Source organism: Meriones unguiculatus, chromosome 11 (assembly GCF_030254825.1).
Source record: "Meriones unguiculatus strain TT.TT164.6M chromosome 11, Bangor_MerUng_6.1, whole genome shotgun sequence".
Lineage (NCBI taxonomy): Eukaryota > Metazoa > Chordata > Mammalia > Rodentia > Muridae > Meriones > Meriones unguiculatus.
Window position 1 is genome coordinate 111,156,663 of NC_083359.1, and position 27,845 is coordinate 111,184,507.

At 40.5% G+C, this 27,845-nt stretch overlaps 1 protein-coding gene across 5 annotated transcripts in view; it reads right to left on the reverse strand.

Annotated features, from left to right (window-relative positions):
• Syt14 (synaptotagmin 14) overlaps positions 1 to 27,845 on the reverse strand; it is a 151,694-nt gene that overhangs the window by 22,227 nt on the left and 101,622 nt on the right. For all 5 annotated transcript variants that reach the window (XM_060364953.1, XM_021645446.2, XM_021645447.2 and 2 more), the window contains 2 exons: positions 19,790 to 20,061; positions 17,591 to 18,040 (listed from right to left, as the gene is read on the reverse strand). In XM_060364953.1, the coding sequence (XP_060220936.1) occupies positions 17,591 to 18,040; positions 19,790 to 20,061 (722 nt within the window). The remainder of the gene's footprint in view (positions 1 to 17,590; positions 18,041 to 19,789; positions 20,062 to 27,845) is intronic.

A 27,845-nucleotide genomic window follows, 5' to 3' on the forward strand; every position in this document is an offset into this window, starting at 1 on the left:
GTTAGGTTGGTAATCACTTGAATTAGATTATTTTAAATTAAATTTTTAATTGTAATTCCCAGAAAACTCACTAAGAGAATAACTTGAAAAATGGAGTAGTAGGAAGGTAAATAAAGCAGCATACTAGAAACTACCTAACACAATAGATCTGTGAGAGGCAGAAAGACAAGGAATAAGACACAGAAAAACAAATGGTAATATGGCACTTTGGTCATCAGTAATCACAGAAATGCAGATGAACTAAATATTCCAACCAAAAATCAAGGCCTGGCAGAATATGCTTCAAACAACACATCACAATAATATTACATCGATGAGAGTTCTTTGTTAGGTTTAAAGACACCAATGAGGTAACAGTAAAAAAAATGACTGGAAAAAAGACATATCATGCAAGCATAAACAAAAAGATAACTAAAGTAGCTAAGACAGTATCAGCCCAAATATATACTAAGAAAATTTAATATGAGACAGATTAACATCTTATAATGATAAAAATGCCACCCAACAATGTAGCCCCGAAATAAAAGCAACAGCTGTCAAAACTGGAAAAACAGAGCCAATTCTGCAATGACAGCCAAAGCCATCACTCTTCCTTTCCTCATACAGGAAGACAACAAGGCAGGAGAAGATCTGACACTGTGTCCCAGCTGCATCTGGCAGCATCTGCAGAGCACAGGAAAGACTGCTCTTCAAGTGCATATGGAACATTTTCTGTGGGTAAGTGAGGAAGGACAACAGCTTAAGCCCCCAAAATAAGTCTCAGTTACATTTTCTAAGACAGTTAAATTAGAAATAATTAACAGAAGAAAATTTGAGAAATTAACAAGCATGTAAATTAAATACCATATTTGTAAATAATTAATGATACAAAGGTGAAATAAAAACAACACATGTCACATGAGATGTAGCAAAAACTAGTTCAGAGAGGTTTATAGCCGTAAGTGCCTTTATTAAGAAAGTCAGTTCTCAAATCATCAAAACTCTAACAACACAAAACAAAACTAGAAAATGAGTATACTAAGCCCAAGGCAGTAAGACAGGAATTTAAACAAAGATGGGAGTGGAAAGAGTTTCTCAGAATAACAGAGAAAATCCAACAAAGTAAAACCTGATTCTTTGAAAAGGCCAAGGAAATTGAAAAACATCTAACTGGAGTGTCCAAGAAAATAGAAGACAACACCATAACTACTAAACTTGTGTGGGGGGGGGAGGGCTATTATTATAGACCTTGAGAAGTAAAAAAGTTAATAAGGAACTAATACCTGAAGTTCAATGAATTAGACAACTAAAACTTCAAAAATTCTTATAAATAACTAAACTTCAAAATGTCTTTTTTCTGATCAATGATAATTTTTATTATTATCATTCATTACCATTTATTCACTTTGTATCCTCGCTGTAGCACCCTCCCTCATCTCCTCCCAGTCCCACCTTCCCTCCCTTTTCTCCCCCTATGCCCCTCCCCTAGTCCACTGACAGGGGAAGTCCTCTCCCCTACTATCTCACTCTAGATTATCAGGTCTCATTAGGGCTGCCTGGATCCTCTTCCTCTTTGGCCTGGCAAGGCTGCCATACCAGGGGTAGGTGATCAAAGAGCAGTCCTGCCAGTGACTGCCCCTGATCCCCTTACTAAGAACCCCCATGGAGACTGAGCTGCCCATGGGATACATCTGAGGTCTAGGTCCTCTCTCATGGTCCTTGGTTGATTCATGAGTCTCTGCAGGACCCCTGGGCCCAGAGACTTTTTGGCTCTGTTGCTCTCCTTACAGAGCTCCTGTCCCCTCAAGGTCTTTTTATCTTCCCCTTCTTCCATAAGACTCCCTGCCCAAAGCTTGGCTATGAATCTCAGCATCTGCTTTGATACCCAACTGGGCACAGTCTTTCAGAGGCCCTCTGTGGTAGGCTCCTGTCCTGTTCCCTGTCTTTTCCCACTTCTGATGTCTATCCAGTTTACCCTTCTGATTGAGGATTAAGCCTCTTCCCTAGGGTCATCATTGTTTTTTAGCTTCTTTAGAGCTACAGACTTTAGTATGTTCATACTATATTATATGGCTAATATCTACTTATGAGTGAGTATATACCATGTGTATCTTTCTGCTTCTGGGTTACCTCACTCAGGATGGCAAGGCTGCCCACTATCACCCTATTTCTTCAACATAGTACTTGAAGTCCTAGCTAGAGCAATAAGACAACAAAAGGAGATCAAGGGAAATCAGAAGGGAAGAAGTCAAAGTACCACTATTTGCAGATGATATGACAGAATATATGAGTGACCCCCAAAATTCTACCAGAGAACTCAAAATGTCTTAAAAGGAAATGGAAAGTATGAACACATGAGTAAAAAACCGAATTGCTAAACTACACCAGAGGAAATCAAAACTGCCCAATAAGTAAACCCGTTTCAGGTGGTGTCACCGGTAAGCTCTATTTTCAGAGTATTTTCCACAATAAATAAATAAATAAGTAAATAAATAAAAAGGTTAAAGTCCTAACGTCTGCTACAGCTGGTGTGAACTTATCCAAACATAAGGTCTCTGTAGACCTAGGAGGACGTGTGAGCCCTTGACCCAGTGTGACTGGCACTCTTGTTGGAAGAGACAGAGACAACAGACACAAAGACAGAGGACACAGTGCAGACTGGAGTGACAGGCCTGCAGGCCAGTGGTCACCAGGGCTGTAGCCATGGCCAGCTGACTTCCAATGGAACCAGCACCTGACAACAATAATCCCAAACGTCTAGAAAGATAAAGCTTGTTATTGTAAGATGCCTGTTTTTCTTTGTTTGTTTTTGTTTTGTTACAGCTGCACTAACATATACATGAAAAACTTTTAAAAACAAAATAAAACACAAGAGAAAACATTTTCTAGTTCATTCCTTGTGAGTAAAATACCACAGCATGCAAAGGCAGCAGAACAAAGGCATACTAAACACTTGTATCTTTTATGAGTAAAATAAAAATCCTTAAAAAACTGGCAAGCTGTCACGACAAAAGAGGACTTATTCAGGAAGGTAAGGTGAAGGTAACACACGGAAAAGAGCAATAGGCTGGGAGAAGGCTCAGTTGGTAAAGTACTTGCCTTGCAAATGTATGTTCTCATTTGATCTCCAGAACCCACATAAAAACCTGGTATGCCTATGTTCCCAGTGGTGGTAAGCTAAGAGGTGGAGACAGGCAAACCCCTGGTAGCTTGATGTCCAGCTAGCCTGGCCTATACCATGAACTTTCAAACAGACAGTGGACAGCACTTGGGTACCAATCCCAGTTGTGCACATGCTCACCACATACACAGGCACCTGAACTCACATGTGCACCCCCCTCAGCAAATGTAACATGCCACAGTAATGGAGCAGAGGATAAAAGCTGTCACCTCAGCAATACAGACAATGCTTATTATGACTAAAAGCTCTAACAACAGCAAACCAGGGACCAGGGGGCTTCCTCAGATAGTAATGAACATGTGTGAAGACCTCACAGCTAATAGTCTTAGTCTTAAAAGGGTGAATGCTTTTCCTCTAAGATCAGGAAGAAGCCATGAACATCTGCTGTCCCTACTTATATTCAACATTGTACTAGAAGACTAGTCAAGGCAACTGGATATAAAAAGAAGATGGAAGGCTGAAGAAAAAAACAAAGTCTGATGTGGAAGACATTATTTTATTCAAGACTATCTCAAAAGCATAGTAAACATTAGGCTGATAGTCACATGCTGTTAGCCTTGTTGAAAGGGGACTCTGGTAGTGAAGAGGACTGTCCCCTCCTTCAGAACAAGCCAGGAGGAGCAAGCCAATATGCAGTGTTGCTCCATGGCCTACTCATCTGCTCCTGCCTCCAGATTTGCATCCTTAGCTCCTTCCCTCCATTATGGAGGTGTAAGACAAACCCTCCCCCCCCCAAGTTGATGGTATTTTATCACAGTATTAGAAATCCTAACCAAGACAGCCGCAAAATAGAATATTTGAAAATTAGTTCTGATTGATTGTGGATGTTACATGAAAACTTCTGACAAATGAAATAAAAATATGATTTCTACATTCACTAAAACATGAATATTCACTAATACAAGAATATTTCTGAAAACCTTGGTGGTTTCATAAGGAATCCTCCAGTTCCCTCAATTATATAGTTTAAACATGTCTTTATAGAGCACTAAAGGACACTGCAAAGCAATGAACAGCAGCTAGTTATAGAAACAGTAGTACCTTTTATTTTGTGACTTGCTGCTCTGGACAAACCTGTTAAAACTGTCTTCTCACTTCATGCCATTTCACACTGTAAGCTCCAGGACAGTCAAGTGGGATTATGCTACAAACACATACCTGAACATAAGTAATAGGCTATATGATTTATTTTTCCCAAATATCTGTTTCTAAAGGACCACTAAAATTGGAGAAACTATTTGTCTGTTTCTGAAAATTTAGTTCCCATGTCTTTGGTGACACAATAGATTTTGTTTAAATAAACCAAATCAAATAAAAACCTAATCTATGAAACACTAGTTAAAAAAATTCTCATTGCCATAATATATCAGTCCCCCTTAAAATGTTTCTATTTTTCTTTTCTCAAAACATGCTCAGATTCTAACAAACCAAAGCATAATTTTAGCATTTAAAGTAAATCTAAAATGTAAAAATTTGCAACAGTTGCCACAGATAATGAAACAGTTAACTTTTTTAGCACATATAACCACTTCCCATTTATACCTATGTCAACATTTTTAAGAGTGAATTTCACTACAAGTATTTTAGGTATGATTATTTTTAGTAAAGGTGATTTTTAATAGTTTAATTGGTTGCAATTTAAGTAATTCTGGAAAGATACTCCATTAGCGAACCTTTGACGTTTTCTTAATGATGTCATGTTTCATGTTAAATATTATGATCAGACACAACCAATGTTTTAGAACTTGGGAATGATACATTTTAGTCCTGGATAACCAGGAAATAACAGTAAAAAAACCAAGATATGAAAAAAGGCAGATTGTTTGGAACAACAACAAATCACACCTACCCAAGCTTTAGACACATGGTGCTAAAACGACAGGTATTCAGGTCCCAACAACAAGTGGCCTGAGGTCCCGACTCTATTTTCAATAGACTTAAATAAACACTACATCATGCATTAGCTCGTGTCTCCTGTGATCCCAAGTGTTACTCTTTCTGATGCTGGTATCTTAAATTCACTTTCCCAATGCCACCCAACATGATCTGAAAGGTGACCCCACCTCCACCCACCACCCCACTCCTGGGCCTGAATTAAGATCATTGTCCCTGTTCTGCACTGGGCCTGAAGCCTAGCAAGACAAAAGCTTCAAGGCTGCAGAAGAGGGAGGGCAACAGAAGGAGGAAGCAGTTCTGTGCGCCATTATTTTAATTTTTTCTGAAGACGAGCCTGCTCTCTGGATCTTCCCTTGCATCAGGGCATTCCTTCCTAAGTTGTATTTACTTGAAATTGGTAAGACTTTGAACAGATGCAAATAGTCATTCCATATAATCTCTGGCTCTTCATGAATAATGTCAACTGATGCCGAGGGATCCTCCTAAAAACAGATATCTTCACATTTTTTCTATAATTTCTTTCATGTGTTTATAAATTCTCGTTATGACCTTGAATTTTAGGGATTCTGAGAATTTTTTTAAGTACTAAAAACAAATTAGCTGAGAGAAAAAAACAGGTTCATACATTATAGTTGTTTCCATATATTCCTTGGTAACACAAATCCCCTTTGGGCCAAATTTAATATAGCTATAATGTTAGCTATGATGACAACACACAAAACGCTGCAGACAGCCTGTGGGGACAGGTCTCCATGTACTGCTCTGGATTTGAGGCCACAGCAACAATCTCAGAGAGTAAAGAAGCTAATATATACATGCTTGAAATTGTATCCAGCATATGGAACACTATTCAGGTTACAGAAAATTAAAAAATTTGCCTTTCTCCATCTTTTCCTCCCATTGTAATTTTCAGAAATGGTATTTAAGAAAACACCTCCTACTACACAACCAAATCTCCGTTTTGACTGGCAGTGTCTAAGTACAGTATAAACTACATGAGATACCTCCACTCTGACCTGTGAACCATGTCAGAAAGGGCTTAGTGATGGAAACAGCTCATTTGGCTGTTTTGAGAAAAAGTATTTGATGGAGCAACATGCTGGAAAAGCAGAAGGGCTAGGTCTAGACGGGTCCTGCAGGAATGGCCCCAGAACAAGGACAGACAGGCACAAGGTGCTCTGCTTCCCAAGCAGGTGTTTCAATTAGCTGAAAGGACAACAGCTCAGTCATTGCCCTGCTGCCGCCACTGAAGCTCAAGACCAGCTACTACGATGCAGCAGAGGGAAGAGACCTTTCCCTGGACTTCCCACTGAAGCAGCAGAAGATAGCACCTGCCTTACTTTTCCCTCGCCAACCATGAAAAAGAAATGAGCTTAGCTGCAGAAGCGATTAGCACCTAGAACTCTAGGGAATCTCAGACACATGCCTCTTCCTCAGTGTAGGAAACAAACTAGAAAGAGCTAGGGAGACTTGCCCACTGCCAAACAATCTAATGTGATAGTGACTTTGACTTTGTGGGAGTCATAGCTATATCAAGCCTTCTTTACCATCTGCAAAATGAGGGTAAGTGCTTTGAATATGCAATGCCCTTTAGAGGCATTGTGTTAGAGGCTTTGGGCAAGTAACTGCATCACGAGGACTCTGATTGATGGATGGATTAGTTCCTTGATAAAGTGTTCTGATGGCTTTACTGATAGGTGGTAAAATGAAGTCAGGGTCTAGCTGAAGGAAGTAGGCCACTGGGCGTGGGCACTGGAGAAACGTTCCCTGACCTTTTCCCTCTGCGTGCTGGCAGCCACGAGGCGAGCAGCCTCTGTAACATGCTCTTGCCTCATACTACAGGCCCACACAATGGAGCCGGATGACTCTGGGTTGAAATCTCTGAAACCATTATTCAAAGTATTCTTCAGTTGTCATCTCAGGTACTGTCACTGCGACAGAGCTGGGACAGACCTAACAAAAGTGTGCTAAGAACTCAAGGGGATTATACATAACAGAGAAGTACAATAGAAACATAACAGAGAAGAAGCTTTGGTTCTAGCATGTGTTTTACGTATGGGACTGCTTTTTTTTCTTTTTTTTAACTTTTATTAATTATACTTTATTCACTTTGTATCCCCCCATAAACCTCCTCCCTCCTCCCCTCCCAATCTCACCTCCCCTCCTCTCCCCCTTCTTCACTCATGCCCCTCCCCAAGTCCACTGATAGGGGAGGTCCTCCTCTCCTTCCTTCTGATCTTAGTCTATCAGATCACATCAGGAGTGACTGCATTGTCATCTTCTGTGGCCTGGTAAGGCTGCTCCCCACTCAGGGGGAGGTGATCAAAGAGCAGGTCAATCAGATTATGTCAGAGGCAGTCCCTCTTCCCATTACTATGGAAACCACTTGGACACTGAACTGCCATGGGCTACATCTGTGCAGGGGTTCTAGGTTATCTCCATGCATGGTACTTGGTTGGAGTATGAGTCTTTGGAAAGACTGTGTTGAAATTTCTGGTTCTGTTGCTCTCCTTGTGGAGTTCCTGTCCTTTCCAGATCTTACTATTTCCTACTTCTTACATAAGATTCCATGCACTCTGCCCAACAGTTGGCCATAAGTCTTAGCATCTGCTTTGATGCCTGCAGGACAGAGCCTTTCAGAGGCCCTCTGTGGCAGGTTCCTAGGTTGTTTCCTGTTTTCTTCTTCTTCTGATGTCCATCCTCTTTGCCTTTAGGAATGGGGATTGAGCATTTTAGTCAGAGTCCTCCCTCTTGATGAGTTTCTTTAGGTGTACAAATTTTAGTATGTCTATCCTATACTGTATGTCTATGTGAGTGAGTATATACTGTGTGTGTCTTTCTACTTCTGGGACAGCTCACTCAGGATGATCCTTTCCAGTTCCTACCATTTACCTGCAAATTTCATGATTTCCTTTTTTTTCCATTGCAGAGTAATACTCCGTTATGAAGATGTACCACAATTTTTGCATCCATTCTTCAGTTGAGGGGCATCTGGGCTGTTTCCAGCTTCTGGCTATTACAAATAAAGCTGCTCCAAACATGGTTGAGCAAATGTCCTTATTGTGTACTTGAGCCCCTTTTGGATATATGTCTAGGAGTGGTATGGCTGGATCTTGAGGAAGCGCTATTCCTAGTTGTCTGAGAAAGCGCCAGATTGATTTCCAGAGTGGTTGTACGAGTTTACATTCCCACCAGCAGTGGAGGAGGGTTCCCCTTTCTCCACAACCTCTTCAGCATGTGTTGTCACTTGAGTTTTTCATCTTGGCCATTCTGATGGGTGTAAGGTGAAATCTCAGGATCGTTTTCATTTGCATTTCCCTAATGGCTAATAAGGTTGAGCATTTCTTTTAAGTGTTTCTCTGCCATTCGATATTCCTCTACAGAGAATTAGCTCTGTTCCCCATTTTTTAATTGGATTACTTAGTTTGTTGTTTTTCAGCTTCTTTGGTTCTTTATATATACTGGATATTAGCCCTCTGTCAGATAAAGGGTTGTCTTAAGCTTTTGGCACTGGTAATAAATCTCAAGTTCACTGACATTAACATGAACTGTGATAACAGGCCAGAACTGGGTTATTTAAGAAAAACTTGGTTATAAAAACCTAGTACTTAAATATAATTTAAAAGAGAATGTCCCCAGAGAGTAAATTTTCATGTTATAAAGGCCTAAATCTACTTTAAAACTCCTCATTAGCAAGTGACATGGAGCATTAACCCACAGGTAACACTGATGCCTTAACATGAAGTAAACAACAGTCTAAACTATAGAAATTGAAGACAGCTTTTCTAAACAAGTTATATATATATGGTTATATGATATCAGATAATTCTACAACAGAAAAATCCAAATTGTGGGCCTTAAATAAAATAAATGAATAAATAAAATAATCATTATATTTGCAAAGATCTACAACACCAGAAAACATTAGGCATAATAAATCTGCATAAAAATGTTAGAATTGTTCAAACTAAATAAGGATGCTGTTTAATCACAAGATAGCAACTCCTATTTATAGTCAATACAAAGGTTCCACACTCACTGTTTGTCACAGTCATGATCATCACAACCTTGCAAAGTGCCCATAACGGGTGGCACTTCCACCCTGACTGCTAACAAGGAGGTAAGAGGGGGCCAGCCTTTCTACTGCAGGTGAGGGTGACTGCAGGTGAGGGTGACTGCAGGTAACAATGACTGCAGGTAAGGGTGACTACCTTTCTACTACAGACCTAACACCTGTGTATGTGCATTTCCCATCAACAGATCCAAGTATGGATATGGGAGCACTTGCAGAGACACGTATATATCCAATGACAGAAATTTCTTCTTAAACAGGAAATGAAAAGACTAATTTCTCATCTACATTAGTTCTATGAACACATTTATTTTTTTTCATGTAATAGAATTAATATAACTTTCAAACAGGCATTTTTCCAGATTATTACTAGCCCCTATGGGGTATACAGCATGGAGAAGACATAGAATGAGCATCTGCTAAAATTGTTCCTTTACGTTGAACCTTTAAAAATGAGATCCCTTTGTCACAGGGCTGCATTCAGTACTCTCTGGCTCATACTGTATTATAAAAACAAACATCAAATGTAAATCTAGACCTCAATGTCTTTCCCTAAACACAAATGTCCCTGGGAAGGTGAGTATTACACAGTGTCTTAAGGAGGTGGACTCCTCAGGCTTTAGAAAGTTGAAAAGGTATGGAAGAGTAGAACACAGGTCAAGTCCACTGCAAGAAATGGTAGTATAAGCACTTACGTCCACCCCATGGCTGGAGCAGTGGGTAAGGCACTTGCCATCAAGGCTGATGACCTGAGTTTGACCCCAGGACCCACATGGTGAAAGGAGAAAAGTGCTGGAAACCATCCTCTGACTACCACACACACACACACACCATGGCACACCCATCCACCCTACATACAAATAAATACCCACAATCAAATACGCACTGTAATAAAGTGTATCCCATTTCTGCTCTTCCCTAGCTTCTCTCACAGTGTTGGTAGAATCAGAACCTCAGTTGTGTTTGTCTAAGTCCTGTCATTTTGGTCAAAATGTTTTAGAAAGCTTATATAGCTGGTTGAGATGCAACTCATGTCTTTCAACTTTCTGCAACCTTTTCTGTTTGTATGTGCCATTCAGTGGGGCATGTTCAAACTACAGTGACATTCCAATCCTGTTTTAATGTTACCAGTAGTGAAAACCATCACAGAGTTCTCAAAGTCATTTCTGTGTGTCCTGACTCAACAAGTTCCTGAAAAACCATCTATGAAATTAAGTATTATATGTGAATTCTGTTATCATCTATGAAATAAACTATAAACTTTAAACATATTTCAAGAACAATTAATAATTTGGGTGTTAGATTAACACTTCCTTGATGAGAAGTTAATATTCTTGTGATAATAACAATAAGCAGTCACCAGAAAGCCACCAGGATAAATGACTAAATATAGAAGTAATCCTTTTTCACGAACATTCCTCATAAACATGTCTTACAGAATCAAAGAGAAGCTCTCTCAAGTAAACTACAATAACAAGAATTCTCCATTCAGCTCATATTAAAAATTAAGCAAAGAGAACATTAGTGGAATGGCACCTACAGAAAATACCTGAGCTCTATTGATATATTTTTACATTCAGTAGTATTATAAATTGGACTCAGAACTGTAGTATACAAAGCTCTAAGATCTTGAAACGGTGTGAGGGATAAAGCAAGGCTAAAGAACGATGAGACACAGCTACTAAACATGACAGGCACACTGGTACCTAGGGGACAATTTCTAAGAGCAGAGGACAGAAGCTTCCTGTATATTTAAACAGTGTTTTGGAAACTACTTACCTCGCACTTCCTCTCTCTTGTAAGTAGCCCCTAGGAACTTACTGCCTGGGAAAAATATTACGGAATCCATGACTATAATATAGAATGCATATACTATAGAAACCCTTTAGCCTGACCGAGATCAAACTGTAGAATCGGCTATGGCAGTGGTTCTCAACCTTCCTAATGCTGTGACCCTTGAATACAGTTCCTCACGTTGTGGTGACCCCAACCATAAAAGTATTTCATTGCTCCTACATAACAGTAATTCTGTTAGTTTTGAATTGTCATGTGGATATCTGACATGCAACCCCTGAGAAAGGGCCGCTCAACTCCCACGGGGGTTGGAGCCCACAGCTTGAGAACCACTGCTCTCTGGCAAATACAATTAATATGGGACTGGGAACAGATGAAGTCATCAAAGCAATACACAACACACTTCTGATGCCAGTCTTTCTCTTCTGGTCTAATTTAGTTATTATTGTAGAAGAGCTTATTCTCCATAGAAAACTACTACTCATCCAGACCATATAGTGAAAAAAATATTAAAAACTGGAATAATAGAATATTTCATTTTATATAAAAATGTGTACTCCTTAAAATAGTGTCTGCATGTTCCTTCTTTTTTCCTTCTTAAAATGCACTCTCACTTAAAAAAGCATTTACACAGTGGAATACGACTCAACTGTAAAAAAAAAAAAACCCTCAAAATTATTAAATATGCAGATAAATGGATGGAACTGGAAAAAAATATACCAAGTGAGGTCACCCTGGCCAATAAGGCAAGCTGTGATTCTCCCTCAACTGTGGATTCAGCTTGACATCTTTTGCTTTGTGTTTCACAGGAGAATGCAAATGGAAGCAGGACACTGGAAAGGAGCCTGTGGGGGTGCTGTAAGAGAGGAACTCTAGATGAAAGGTTACCAAATTCTGGAGGTGAAAAGCTCAAAGCAGGGAAGGCTGTGGGGGTATAGTGAAAATCAGGAGAGGGAGGGGAGGGAAAACCCAAAAAAGAATATATGAAAACCCACATGCAAACCTACTCTTTCACATATAATTAAAAACAAAAACAAAAAGTAAAACAAACAAACAAAAAAAACCCAACAACAACTGAAGGGATTAGTACATGTGAAGTAAAAGAAAAAGGGGAACGGAGGGTTAAAAGATGAAGTGGGGATGACAGCAGCAGGGGGATGGCAGAGGAGGCAGTAATGTGTGGATTCAACGGTTTACCCAGCAATGGACCCTGTATACAGCAATCTGGACCTTCTAGGCAAGGTATGCCCATGGATGCAGTAGTGACATGAGAGTTTGAATGAGGATAGCCAAGGCCACACAGAGAAACCCTGTCTCTAAAAACCAAAGATGAATGGCCGCCACAGGCTCATATATTTGAATGCTTAGCCATAGGGGAGTGGCCTACTTCAGAAGGATAGGTGGGTGTGTCCTTGTTGTGTGTCCTGGCTGGAGGAAGCATGTCACTGAGGGTGAGCCAAGCAAGAGTCTCTCCTCCTGCTGCCTGCAGATCCAGATGGAGAACTTTCAGCTATATTTCCAGCACCATGTCTGCTTGTGTGCCACCATGGCCCCCATCACAATAATGGACTAAGGCTCTGAAACTGTAAGCAAGCTCCAAATGCTTTCTCTCATAGGAGTTCAGTTTGTAATAGCATCTCTTCACAGCAACACTGACCAAGATGTGAGGCAACTTTCTGACTGAATGTGAGGCCTGCTCCACAAGAATTTCATGCCTAGGATTGTAGTCCTGCACAAAATTTCACGGCTGGGGAGGACAAAAACCCCTGGCTGCTCTCAACGTTGGCTAAAGAAGCTTCTTTTTGCACTCAGTGAGGAGAAGCACAACTGGTCACAGTGCTGAGAATAAAGACTATTTTATTCAGTGCTCAGCTCTAAATGAGATGGGTGTTTAGGCAGAACCCATGTAAAGCCAGAGGATGGGACGCGTCTTCCCCTAGACATGGCATGACTTCTGCATTCACAGCCGCTATCCTTACCTGGACAAAATCAAGCCCCCCAAATTCTGACACAGATGGGGTAGATCACTTCTCTCCAGGCCTCGCCCCTCCCTGAGGAGCCACTGGCAGTTGATAGTGTCTGGGAGAGAAAGGAAGAATCCCTCTTTTTCTCAGGATGTGGTCACTGATAGGAATCCCATGCTCCAGTGGATGGCCGGCCCCACATGCATGCACACATGTGCAGGACTAGCTAGACTTAGTGGGTCATAAAAAAAAGATGCAGTTGGAATGGGGATATGTTGAGAGAATCAAGGGAGGAAATTGGGGAAATATGATCATATTTTATTGTATAAACATGTGAAATTCTCAAGAACAAAAAATGTTTTAAAAATATTTTCCAGTCAAGAACTACATTGAAGAGATATGGAGAGAGTAGGCAGCCTTGCCTTATCCCTGATTTCAGTGTGATTGATTTAAGTTTCTCTCTGTTTAATTTGATGTTGGCTGTAGGCTTGCTGTATATCGCTTTTACTATGTTTAGGTAAGTGCTTGTATCCCTGATCTCTCCAATACTTTAAACATAAAAGAATGTTGGATTTTGTCAAATGCTTTTTCAGCATCTAAGGAGATTATCATGTGGTATTTTTCTTTCAGTTTGTTTATAAGGTGGATTACATTAATGGATTTCTGTATATTGAACCACCCTGCATACCTGGGATGAAGCCTACTTGGTAATTGTGGATGATATCTTTGATGTGTTCTTATATTCCACTTGCAAGTATTTTGTTGCATCAAGTATTTTTGCATCAACGTTCATACGGGAGATTGGCCTGAAATTCTCTTTCTTTGTTGGGTCTTTGTAAGGTTTCTTTTTTGTGGAATACTTTGAAGAGTATTGGTGTTAGCTCTTCTTTGATGTTCTGGTAGAATTCTGGGCTGAAACCATCTGGCCCTGGGCTTTTTTTGAATGGGAGATTTTTGGCGACAGCTTCTATTTCCTTAGGGGATATAGGACTATTTAATTTATTTACCTGGTCTTGATTCAGCTTTCGTAAGTGGAATTGATCAAGAAATTGTCTATTTCATTTTGATTTTCAAATTTTGTGATGTATAGGCTTTTGAAGTAAATCCTAATGATTGTTTGGATTTCCTCAAAGTCCACTGTTATGCCCCCCTTTTTATTTCTGATTTTGTTGCTAGAGTAATAGACAATTAAAGGAGATCAAGGGAATTCAGTTTGGAAAGGAAGAAGTCAAAGTATCACTATTTGCAGATGATATGATAATATACATAAGTGACCCCAAAAATTCTACCAAGGAAATCCTACAGCTGATAAACACCTTCAGAAAAGTGGCTGGATACAAGATTAACTAAAAAAAAAAAAAAAAAAAAAATCAGTAGCCCCCTGTATACAAAAGACAAATGGGCTGAGAAAGAAATTAGGGAAACAACACCCTTCACAATAGCCACGAAGGACATAAAGTACCTTGGTGTAACTCTGACCAAGCCAGTGAAAGACTTGTTTAAAAAAAAAACTGCCAGTCTCTGAAGAAAGAAATAGAAGAAGGTATCAGAAGATGGAAAGATCTCCCATGCTCATGGGTTGTCAGGATTAACATAGTATTCCTGGCCATTTTACCAAAAGCAATCTACAGATTCAATGCAATTCCCATCAAAATACCAACACAATTCTTTACAGACCTTGAAAGAAAAATTCTCAACTTCATAAGGAATAATAAGAAACCCAGAATCACTAAAATAATCCTTTACAATAAAAGATCCTCTGGAGGTCGCTCCATCCCTGAGCTCAAGTTGTACTAGAGAGCAACAACAATAAAAACTGTATGGTACTGGCACAGATACTGCCTGGTGAATCAATGGAATCGAATAGCAGAACCAGAAATAAACTCACACACTTTGACAAAGACGCCAAAATCATACAATGGAAAAAAAAAAAAAAGACAGCATCTTCAACAAATGGTGCTGGTCTAACTGGATGTCTACATGTAGAAAAATGAAAATAGATCCATATTTATTACCCTGTACAAACTCAAGTCCAAGTGGATCAAAGACCTCAATATAAAACCAAACACAGTAAATCTGTTAGAAGAAAAAGTGGGGAAGAGCCTTGAACTCATTGGCAGAGGAGACAACTTCCTAAACAGAACACCAACAGCACAGGCTCTAAGATCAACAATTAATAAATGGGACCTCATGAAACTGAAAAGCTTTTGTAAAGCAAAGGACACTGTCATCAGAATAAAACAACAGCCTACAGATTGGGAAAGGATCTTCATCAACCCTATAGCTGACAAAGGGCTGATATCCAGACTATATATAATGATCTCAAGATGTTAAACAAAAAAATTAAGTAATCCAATTAAAAAATGGAGTACACAGCTAAACAGAGAATTCTCTGTAGAGGAATATCGAATGACAGAGAAACACTTAAAGAAATGTTCAACATCCTTAGTCATCAGGGAAATGCAAATCAAAAGGATACTGAGATTTCACCTTACACCCATCAGAATGGCTAAGATCAAAAACTCAAGTGACAACACATGCTGGAGAGGATGTGGAGAAAGGAGAACCCTCCTCCATTGCTGGTGGAAATGTAAACTTGTACAACCACTTTGGAAATCAATCTGGCGCTTTCTCAGACAATTGGGAATAGTGCTACCTCAAGGGCCAGCTACACCCCTCCTAGGCATATATCCAAAATATGCACAAGTATACAACAAGGACATTTGCTCAATCATGTCTGTAGCAGCTTTATTTGTAGTAGCCAGAAGCTGGAAACAACCCAGATGTCTCTCAGTTGTGGAATGGATACAGAAATTGTGGTACATTTACACAATGGAATACTACTCAGCAATTAAAAACAAGGAAATCATGAAATTTGCAGGCAAATGGTGGGAACTAGGAAAGATCATCCTGAGTGAGGTATCCCAGAAGCAGAAAGACACACATGGTATATGCTCACTTATAAGTAGATATAAGACATATAATATAGGATAAACATATGAAAATCTGTACACGTAAAGAAGCTAAGCAAGAAGAACCCTGGGTAAGATGCTCAATCCTCATTCAGAAAGGCAAACGGAAAAGACATTGGAAGAGAGTGAAAACAAGGAACAAGACAGGAGCCTACCACAGAGGGCCTCTGAAAGACTCTACTCAGTAGGTTGTTAAGGCAGATGCTGAGACTCATAGCCAAACTTTGGGCAGAGTGCAGGGAATCGTATGAAAGAAGGGGGAGATAGAAAGCCCTGGAGAGTATTGGAACTCCACAAGGAAAGCAACACATCCAAAAAATCTGGACACAGGGGTCTTTTCTGAGATTGATATTCCAACCCAGGACTATGCATGGAGATAATCTAGAATCTCTGCACAGATGTATCCCATGGAAGTTCAGTGTCCAAGTAAGGGGAACAGGGACTGTCTCTGAAATGAATTCAGTGGCTGGCTCTTTGATCATCTCCCCCTGAGGAGGGTGGTGCAGCCTTACTAGTCCACAGAGAAAAAATTGCATACAGTCCTGATGAGACCCGATAAGCTAGGGTCAGAGGGAAGGGGAGGAGGACCTCCCCTATTAGTGGACTGGGGAAGGGGCATGGGAGAAGAAGGAGGGAGAGTGGGATTGGGAGGGGACAAGAGAGGGGGCTACAGCTGGGATACAAAATGAATAAATTGTAATAAATAAAAAAAATTTAAAAAGCATTTCCCTATAATTTCTTATTCTGAAATATTTTAATAAGTAAGTTCTATCAATAAAACTGAGCCTCACAAGACAGCCTACATACTGCCATGTTTTCCTTATAAAGGTCCTCAAGGACCCGGTTAAAGCAGCCAGGCTGCATGGTGAGTGGAAGCCTGCAGCTTCAGATACTGCCTGGTACGACGCAATGGGCCACAGCCCAGGCCTTAGGCTCACACAGTCACAGCTTAGAAACAACTGTGAAACACCAGGACTCTTACTTAAAATGTAAATCTATTCACAATTTGCATGTTTACATTATAAAATGTTTCTTATCCAATAGAACACATAAAGAAATATAAGTCATAATTTACACTTACCCAAGTCACAGATTTTCTCATACTGAAATAACTGTGTGACATAATGCATCTCCCTGGTTTAAATAAACAATGCAGTCATTACTCTCCTGTAATCTGCAATGCCTTGTGAGAATTTTGTTGAAAGTATAGAGAGATGATATATGATTATAATCTTGAGAAAAATTAAAAAGCTTGAGGTCATAATAAACAAACTAAGAAATGTTTCAGTCTTTTCTCAAAGAGGATGCAAAGTGTAATAAAGACCTTTTTTTTTTTAACTTTTAAAACAATTTTGCGGCAGTTCTAGAAAAATATTTCTGTCTTGGGCAGCAGGACACACTCTCTAAGATGGTTAGACAGCTCCTGCTTGCCCTCTAGTTCAACCTAGGAAGAAAAGGGTAACTTCCCCAGTGAGTGAGGACAATGCACAACCAGGAGCAAATGCACAAGACCTACACAAGTGCTTAGAAGGAGAAAGCAAAACTCGTAAAGTAAACCGTGGTCATCTTTAAGGGCAACTTTCACAGAACTGAAGGGCTCAGGTAAGGGTGTTTCCTTTCTACGCAAATGACACACTGTGAAGGCAGTGGGGTGGGTTATAGAGTTCTCCTGTAGCATGTATTGTGCGCCACGAACAGAAACTGTGTCCGGGTCACTCCAAGATATACTCACAGAAGGGTTGTAAGAAGGTTCCAGTATCACCGGCAACGACATTTTCCCTTGAAGATTCAACTTTGTTAAATAGAAAATCTTTTCCCCCACAATCTTTTCTTTCTTCATGCGATGGACACCATATAATCTAAACCTAACTGCATAGTTCCCAATCATCTCTGACTCAACGTGGTTAAATTTGAATGTCTCTGTGAAGACAGGGCATGGTCCTCTCTGGATGCTGGTTTTGGCTCTCTGCTTCTTTATGGGCAGCAGAACAAGGTGCACCTGCCACGAGTTGCCACCTGTCCTGTTATATGTCGGAATGTCTGTGACAGCTGTCACCGTCACCAGGAGCTTCTGTGTCTGTGAGTCATAGTCAAAAGTCACATCCAGCGTGCCATATTTAGCTTCCGGCTCTGGATCAAAAGGTTTAGGAAGCTGTGAGGAGGATCCTTGAGCTGACATGTCCTAAGAAAAGCAAATTTAAATGTTTTTAGTTTTTAACCTATTATTTAAACAAGCATGTAAATAAATGCCAATTTCTTTTAGAGCATCATATCAAATAATTTTCATTTGCTGGCATGAAGAAAGCATAAGTATTAGTCAACTACAAGCAAAAATTACCTTACAGGACAGAGTAATTTAAATGGTAAAATACCTCACAATGGAAACATCTTTCAAGTGCGATATTCACAGTTTTGAGAAAATTGGATGTATATTTGTATAAATTAGACTTTAATGTACATATTAATATTATAGTCTTTGCTTCTGGGGGAGGAGTCTACAGAGAGGAACAAAGTTCAATGCTACAGAAAAATGTAGCTCCATTTTCAGGGATGTCAAAGATGGCTCCATCTAAAATAGAATATATACAGTAAAACTTTAGAATCAGCAATTGGGAAACCTGAGCAGAAATGTTAAGGGCTCAAGACACTGTGCACCCAAGTACTTACCTGCATATCTCGGACCACATTCATCTCAATCTTCAACTAGGAATCAAAACAACTGTATTTTCTCACATTAATTGTCAATGACATAGTGAAATTCACATTTCAAAAACTGAAGAAAGGTTAAAACTGTACATTATGACAAAGTCAGAAACTAAGACCATTTTGCCAGCAACTGTCCCAAATTCCAGCTAGTCTGAGATGCCTGGGGATCTTACCTAGTTACTGACAATGCCTAAACCAGGGTTCTGACCTATGAGCTACACATTTTGACCCTAAAAGTATTTAATAAAATATAAATGATTTCATTTTGAAATTGTGCTTCTGTTAGAATGTTCCAAAGCTTTCTAACCTTAAGTTCAGTGCTACCATGGAACTGAAGAGTGCTGGCCATGGTCTCCCTTCTCCTCTTAGCTCAAAGGAGCATCCTGAGTTCCAGTCTGTGACACCCTACCCAGAGAGCAGACCATACCCCAGAGTCTGTCTAGACGTGCTTTTGTTCAGATGGAGGCACACAGAGCTCCTGTGAGGAAGATCTAGCTCAACTTTACAACGGAAGTGCTTGCTTTCCATCTCTTTCCACAGGCAGGCTCATGTCTGTTTGCACCGAAAGGACAAGGACAATGCTCTAGGGAATGGTAGACTGACATAAGGAGCTGGGCCCTGGATGAGGCCATTATGCAAACTGTTGCTTATCTAGAATGTTGAGTGAAAGAGAAACGAGCTTCTGTGTTTTTCAGTCATCTTAGCAGTATGTGCTAAGCCCTATGTTAGCTAGACTGAAGGAAAAGCCTCTTCTTTAAGCAGAAAACAACAAAAGACAGGAGCCTCTGGCATTGTAAGTCTTATGCAGTCCTTGATATCACAGATGGAAACCAGCAATACACTTCTGTTTCTTTTGTACTCTATGAAATGAAAACAGTGAGATTAATTTGAAAGGCTTGTGAAACACTGAATAATAATCCCTTAACAGTAAAAAGTCCAAAATAAAGTGATAATAAAAAGCATGAAACATTAACTTCAACATGAGCGAACAGGAAAATAATTGTGAAGTATTTAGGAAACAAGGTGACCCTCAGCCGCCCTCAGGTGACCCTAACCTTCTGTTAGGGAAGGGTGTAGGATGCAGGCTGCAGCAGCTTCAGGACTTTGCTAGACAGCAGGTGAGAGGTGGGGGCTGAGACTCTGGTGAGACCGCGCTGTCAGGAGGAAGGCACAGGTTGTCACCTGCAGAGAGCACTCAGCAGCAGCCACGGGCTCTTCTGCTTACCTCAGGGCTGAGGACTGCAGTGCTGTCACTAGGGACATCATCTTCAAAGCCTTTATTATGGAAGCTCTCTGCCTCATGACCTGTGCTCCCTTCGCTGGGACACTTGTTGAAAGAACGCCGTGGGCTGTTGCTGCAGTGGGAAACCTCACACTTTCCGTCTCCGATTTCAGAGGGTGTGCATGAGAGGTGAGGAGAACCACTGTCATCTTGGTAAGGCGGCGGCTGCAGCTCATCCAATGGCGGCGTCCTTCTCATCCTCTGAATGCAGTTTCCTGACAAAGACATGAGTGTGGTCACTGCTTCCCATTAGCCTCCATCCAAGTGACTGTAATTAATAACTTCAAAACATGAAGTCAACATTCAGCAAAACCAGTTAAAACTCTTAAAATCCCTAACTGAGTTTTCTCTCTCCTTAGTCGAGGCGCAGAAATATGACCACCCAGTTCTCACTCTCTTCTCACCCAATAATTTCAGGAGAAATAAAAGCCATATATTGTTCTGAACCATACAAACAAACCCCATCAAAACTGTTTACTTGATTCTCTCTCCATAAACATTCCCAAATGCCGTATATAACTCATGAATTCCCTTGTGATCAGTGTCCTCTCCAGGGGCCATGAAAGCATGGGTAAACACAAGCACTCCATCACTCTCTCAGTTATGGGGATAAACTCGAATCAGCATTCAGCTTAGAACTTTTCCACATCTGCTTGGTTTGAGAACCCTAAAGGAGCCACACTCAGTCCCTGCTTACTGGTCTGTAAGTCTGACTGACTGCCCAGCTCTTCCTGGTCCAGAGTAAGAACCACCATGTCCAGCAGTGATATGAAGCCACATTTTCTCCCCCTCTGAAATCATCTTCTTGTGGAGAGCTGCTTGTTTGTCATGCTGCTTAGCTATTGAGCTCTCAGTGAAAAACATGGTTTTCACCCTGGCCTTCACCTGGAGACAGGGATAGACAGGATGTTTCTGCCAAGTTCATTTCCTTGTGTTTGTATGAGGATCACACAGACAGGTGGTCCAGGTAAACAAGTTTGACTTCTGCATGAACACACTCATTGTATCAAGGTGCTTTGCTCTATAAAAAGGATTATTGGAATAAACCAGTGTGTGCCAGTTCGAATGGATGCTTTCTCAAACAGAACCCACCTGTAGTGTGTTGGTTTATTAATTTTTCTTTCAGTCCTTACTCCCCACTCAAGAACTGTTTGACTCTGCCGGCCAGCTCCAGCATCTTCTAAAATTTTTGTTTCAACAATCTGCCTCCATCTTTAGTTGAGACTAAAAGATCTATGAAAATGGATAAGGGATTCACATATAGTACACTTTTTTTGTTTTGTTTTGTTTTTTGTTTTTTTTTTGAAGAAAATGCATGGCCCCAAAGTTTACAGTAAAGAAAATAGCAGCACCTGCATCAAATGACCACTAGGTCAGGCTGTGTGTCCCCTGAGGAAATACTACAAACACACCTCAGAAAGTAGAATACCTTCAAAAAAGAACCAACCAATGATAAAAACAGGCCCCGAAAGACAAAGGAAAAATCACACAGTCTAGTACTAACTACAAAGACCCTAAACAAAACAACAACAACAAAACAACCTCAGATTTTAAAAGCTCCCGATGGGCTCATTTGGCTTCCTTAGTGAACTAACCATTGAAGAAAGACCAATCTTCCACAAAATATTCCAGATAACATTAAAGACAGATGACTGTCGAAATTATTTTACGAGATCATCAAAACATAAAAAAAAAACTTAAAAAGATCAACAAAACGTGACACCAGGATTAAAAAATAAATCTTTCAAGGAGAAACAAAGTATTAGCTAATCCATCTTGTAAAGGTAGATATAAAACATATTCAAAACACTTGCACTGAAAAACCCACAGCCACAGACAGCACCGAATCAAAGCATCTTGACTAATCTGAGAAGAATGCTGTGTTCTAAGTGAATTTAACATTCAAAATTTAGCCAATCAAATTTAGTGTACAGAAAAAAATAAAGGTTAAAAAGCAATATATTAACTGTAATTTCAAAAAGTACTTGGTAAAATTCATTATCTATTCATGATAAAATCTCTGAGCAAATTAAGAAGGAACTTCCCCCTCTATTTTACAGAGTCCACAAGTCCTATAACAAATATCATATTTGATGGTGAAAGGTTGAAAGTTTTACCTCAGAGCTCAGGAATGATACAAGGGTACCTGTCAGCACTACTTCTATTCAACAATGCACTGGAGGTCTTTTCTAGCCAATGCAATTAGGCAGGATAAAGAAGGTTGAAAATGAATGGAAAGAAATAAAACTGTGAGTAATTTCAGGTAACTATCATGACATAAAACAAAAAGACAAGAAAAAGAGGGGGAGGAGGAAGGACTTATAATACTAAGTAAGTGAAAAGGCAACTAAATTTCTACACACATACAAAGGACAATTGAAAAGTAAAAGTTGAAAGCAATCTCATACTTCATAACACCGGAAAACATCAAATGTCTAAAAACAAACCTAAAAAATTATAGTGGTGTTATTTTTCCAACCACGGAGTTTATGTGTTCTTTCAACAAGCAGTGGACTCCAAGCCTCAGTTTTCTCAGCAATGGCTACACTCATTAGGATGGGTTAGTTACAAACAATCAAAGCTTCCTCCTTCAGCAAGGACCCTAAAGAGAAACAGACTTGAGGATCACATGCTTTAGTAAATGCTTTCACTAGTTTTGCCACTGCAAAAACTAATAGATTTGAAAAGCAGTGCAAAAAATTAAAATAAAAAAGGAAAGCAGAACCATGGCAGATTACCATAACCTCAATTAGAAGACGATTTCAACTGCAGTTGTCACTCCAGATGGAAGCTCCTTCTTGGGCAAATTAAGACAGCCCTGGCATTTGATATGCTGCACTAGCTAGCAAGTGCTTTTCTTTCATGACAACACAGAGATAACAAAATTAACTGGCTGCTCCACTTGGCACGACCAGCAACATCTCTACCGTCCTGCGTCAGGGAGAACATTCTTTTTCCATGCCACAGAGATCCTGAGTGTGTAAACACCTCACGCTCACCTCTGCAAACAATGGCAAAGAATTAGATAAGCGAAGCACAAGAGCCGAGGATGGCGTGCCTTAAACATCTGTATTTGGCAGAACTCAGCACCAAATCTTATGAAACAACACGCTTGCCAGGAAAGTTCACAAGGTCAAAGTGATGCAATGTAGTATTCCTCCACAGCCAGGGAGGATTCCCGAGCCTCACCTGTCCCTTGTTGCCCTCCATTTTAAAAGAAGAGGACTATATACTATATACTGAACATATACCGACTATATACTGAACATACTAATCTGCCATAGTCATAAAGGAAACTAAGACTCTGCCAGCTTTGAATAGTGCCCCAAGTGGGACAAATCTAGTCAGATATCTGAGAGGAGAGTGGAGTAAGTCTATATTTGACCTTTGTAACCCAGACAACCAGTAGGCCATGGTTCAGGATCACTGGAGAACCCTGACAGTAGAACTACAGTAAAAGCCCATGAGTTTAAAACAATCGTTCACTTTTCGCACCTTTGAATGAATTTTAATAGAATACAGTTTGGATTATTTTTGTACTGTGTCTTAAAACTCTAATTCCTTGTTTAGCTTATTTTCTTGATGGTCTGAAATAATTCCTGACTCAGACCATTCTCCACACATAAAAAAGCCAATATCCAGATATGGTGACATACACCTTTTATCTCAGGAGACAGAGGTAGGTGGATCTCCATGAGTTTGAGGTCAGCCTGGCTTACACAGTGAGTTCCAGGACAGCCAGGGCTACAAAGTATAACTCTGTCTTGGAGAAGAAGAAAGGAGAAAAGAGAAGGGAGAAAAAGGAGGAGAATTAAAAAGGGGGGAGGAGAAGAAGGAGGAAGAGGAGAAGCAGCAACAGCTAATTTTCCTTATTCTATAACACATCTCTTTGAGTGGAATAAAAGTTTCACTTGCTGACTCACTTTTTGAAAGAGTACGAACCACCCTTGCCTTCTCCAGGTACTGTGGAAAGTGCTTCTCTTACTGAGGAAGAACACAGGGTGTAGAATCAGTGTTAGACAGAGACAGAGCAAAAGCACTGTGTTCACTCAGGCGTGAAGTGGGGGTGTCAGATGATCTTGTCACTAAGAGCAGGCACAGGTGGGGTGACACATCTCTGCACTCATAGCACCAGCAAGAATAACTGTGATTGGCCAACTGAGGGTAAGAAAATCATGGTAATGACACCTATGCCAATACCCAGAAAAGTAGAATGTTCTGGTATTACAGTCCTTTCAGAGGTGGCCCTAAAAGATAACAGAAAAATTAAATTGTAATGGTAGAATCTGTAACCATTCATCTGATTTTCGATGGTTTTCATTTCCTGAGAGTCTGTCACAGGTCTGGTTGAGTATAAAGACTAGGAGGAGTTTGGGGTTAAAGTAAGTTAGAGAACGCTGTCTCCTAGAATGGCTTTAAGGCCTGAAAATATTCACACACCCAACAACTCATACCACAAGTGTGCACCAAAACAGGAAGACTTCTTAAAAAAACAAAAACAGCAATATCAATACAAAGTTTCTAAACTGTGTAAGACCTGCATTTCCTCTTTTTCTGGTGTGATTTTTTTAATGGACAAATGTTTTCCTGTTAAGTTTTCTACTGACTCCAGAAATAACATCTAAGGATTTCAACAACTGGGTCCACCGTGACCCCTCTCCCTCTCGTGAGGCATCTGCTCGTGAGGCATCTCCTGGGGTCTACACGGACATGGAAACTGAACACTCTCTACTCAATGACAACTGGGTCAGGGAAGAAATTAAGAAGGAAATTAAAGCTTTCCTAAAATTCAGTGAAAATGAAGGCACAACTTTACCCAAACTTGTGGGACACAATGAAAGCAGTGCTTAGAGGAAAGTTCATAGCACTAAGTGCCTTCAAGAAGAGACTGGAGACATCCTATACAAGCAACCTGAAAGCCCTGCGGGTGGGGGGGAAGGAGGGTAAAATGAGGATGTGAAGAGGGGAAGAGACACGGAGGAGGCTACAATCAGGATGTAAAGTGAATAAATTATAATCAAACTCTAGCAAGATTTGTGAAACGGGCTTCAGGTGTAGCTCTGAAGGAGTGGAGCGTCTGTCTAGCACACACAAGAGCCTGGGCTTGAGACACAGAACCACAGGGAATAAGTTACTTAAAAGAACCCATTCAATGATATAAATCTGGAAAATGACTTAGTTTTCTCAGAAAATACTAGAGGGTATACTGTTCAGAGATGACCTAAGCAAGCAAATGTTCCTGTTATAATGCTAAGGTCACTCATTCTTTTTGGTGTGCTGAGGCTTACACCCAGGGCCTCAACACACCATGTAAAGATTTAGCAATCAGGTCAGCCCTTAGTTCAAATTTAATTCTAAATATACAGAGTAGATACTTCAAATGTATTGCCACAAAATTCATGAATCATAGTAAACATACAGCAATTCTGAAGTCAAAACAGAAAGGTCATGGTTATCTCTCAGAAACCCTCACAAAAATCAAACTGAAAAGTCTCTGATTTAAAAACTCTAGGGTTCAGCTGAAGAGACAGCTTAGCCAGTAAAGTGCTGGCTGTGCACCAGGACCTGAGTTTGACCCTTAAAGCTCACATTGAAAAGGTCAGGCGCGGTGATGCATGCTTGTAACCCCAGTGCTGAATAGACGGGAACTGGAGGAGAACCTGGGGTTCCTTTTTGGTCAGCCAGATTGATAAACCCCTGACCAGTGAGAAATCTTGTCTCAAAAGACAAAGTTAGCACCCGAGGGTTCCACATGCACACAGAATCACACTCATGCATGCACCTGCCTTCACACAGACTTCCACAGACACATACAGACACGTGCAGTAATGCCAACACAAGGACAACTCAATAGTTGTATCATTGTTTTATTCAAGTACAAGAAAAGGGACAAATCATTCATTTAAAGTAGACCACTGCCTTAAATTGTGAATTTCACTCAACTTTATCAATTATACCAATATACCTGCTTATCATTTTAGTTTTATGTCCAAAACTCAAATTTATTCTTCAGAACATATAATTAACAACATCAAGGAATTTCTGTTTTTGTTGAAGGAGGAGGAAGTGGTACTGGGTTCATCTTCCTGCTAGAGACAACTGTAAAACTGGATTAAATGGGGGCTGTAGAGATGGCTCACTGGTTAAGAGCAGGCTTGAGTCTCAGCTTCCACATGGCTGCTCATAACTAGCCATAAGTCTATTTCCAGATGATCTGAGGTTGCCTCCTGGCCTCTGCAGGCATCAGGCATGCCGAGTAGTACACAGACAAACATGTGGGCAAAACACCCATGCACATAAAATTAGAATTAAAAATTTAAAAAAATCTGGACAAAATGTATAAAGCAGCTATTTTTAAGTAAGAAAGGAAGCAAGCTGGGAATAGGCTAACTTTGTTATGGCTATCCTAATACCTAGAATCTGGAAGGGCAACAGTATTGCTGTGCTCAGGAGATAGGAAACTCTGGGACAGAGGGGGCTGGAACTGATGGGTGGGACACTCAGGGGGACCCTGGCAGTCTGTGAGGATGACAAACAAACCATGTGCTACCACAGACACTACACGAAGCAGCACCCAAAACTCAGCAGGGGGCAGGTGTCATACACCTAGGAGTAAGAGCCAGAACGTCCTGCAGGCTCCAGAGTCCTGCTAACTAACACCAATGAGTTAGATCCTCCACTGCTAAAATATGTGTGCTGACTACTTTGTGGTTAACGTCACAAGGCAGAGTCTGTAGTAAGAATTCTGGAATTCTGGTTTCTTTAAAAAAAAAAGACAAAAACATAAAAATTGTGTTTTAGTTTTAGTCCCATCTGTGGAGACATAGGGCTGCTTTGGACTGTCTGCAACAGCTGACTATGATTTGCCTCGTGCTCTAGCAGAGGTGTGGTATTGCCAGCTGCAGATAATTCTTGCAACTGTGCGATGTTTGGAATTCTGGGAACTTTTTAGAGGGTATGTAAATGCTAGAGCCCCGACAGGTGATGTTGGCGGTTGTTAGTTCTGGGTGTGTGTTGGGGGGGGGTGATGGTTGCAGTTTTTTAGTAGTCATGCTAAAAAAAAAAAAAAACCCAACAAATTATATTCAGGGATCTCTCTCTCCTTTCTCTCCTATCTAGTGATAAGGGGTGAAGCTGGGGGAATAAACAGTGGGAAAAAGAAGAACCCACAAAGTAGCAAAGATCAGTCAACTGAAAGAGGGAACCTCAATTGAAATAATGCTTTCATAAAAATGGCCCATAGGCAAGTCTGCAGGGCATGTTCTTGGTTGATGACTGGCTATGGAAGGGCCCAGCTCTCTGTGGGTGGTCTACCCTGGACAGGCAGTCCTGGATGGAATAAGAAATCAGGCTGAATAAGTCATACAGAACAAGCCGGTAAGTAGCGCCTTTCATGGCCTATTTCAAATTCTTTTTTTTAAAATTACATTATTTTTTAATATTAGTTACAGTTTATTAACTTTGTAACCCACTCCCTCATTCCCTCCCAATACCACCCTTCCTCCCTCATCTCCTCCCTGCCCCTTTCCAAGTCCACTGATAGGGGAAGACCTCCTCCCCTTTCTTCTGACCCTGGTTTATCAGGTATCTTCAAGACTGGCTGCAAAGTCCTACTCTGTGGCCCAGCAGGGCTGCTCCTCCCTGGGTGAGGGGTTGGGTGGTGAGGGGTAGGGGGTGGGAGGGGGAAGGAAGGGAGGAGGTCAAAGAGCCAGCCCTTGAGTTCATGTCAGAAATAGTCACTGTTTCCCTTACTAGGGAACACACTTGGATACAGAGCTACCATGGGCTACATCCAAACAGGGGTTCTAGGTTATAGCCATACATGGTCCTTTGTTGGAGAAACAGTCTTATAAAAGACCCCTGTGATTTACTCAACCATGTTTGTAGCAGCTTTATTTGTAATAGCCAGAGCCTGGAAACAACCCACATGTCCATCAATGGAGGAATGGATATAGAAATTGTGGTACTTTTATACAATGGAATACTACTCAGCAATTAA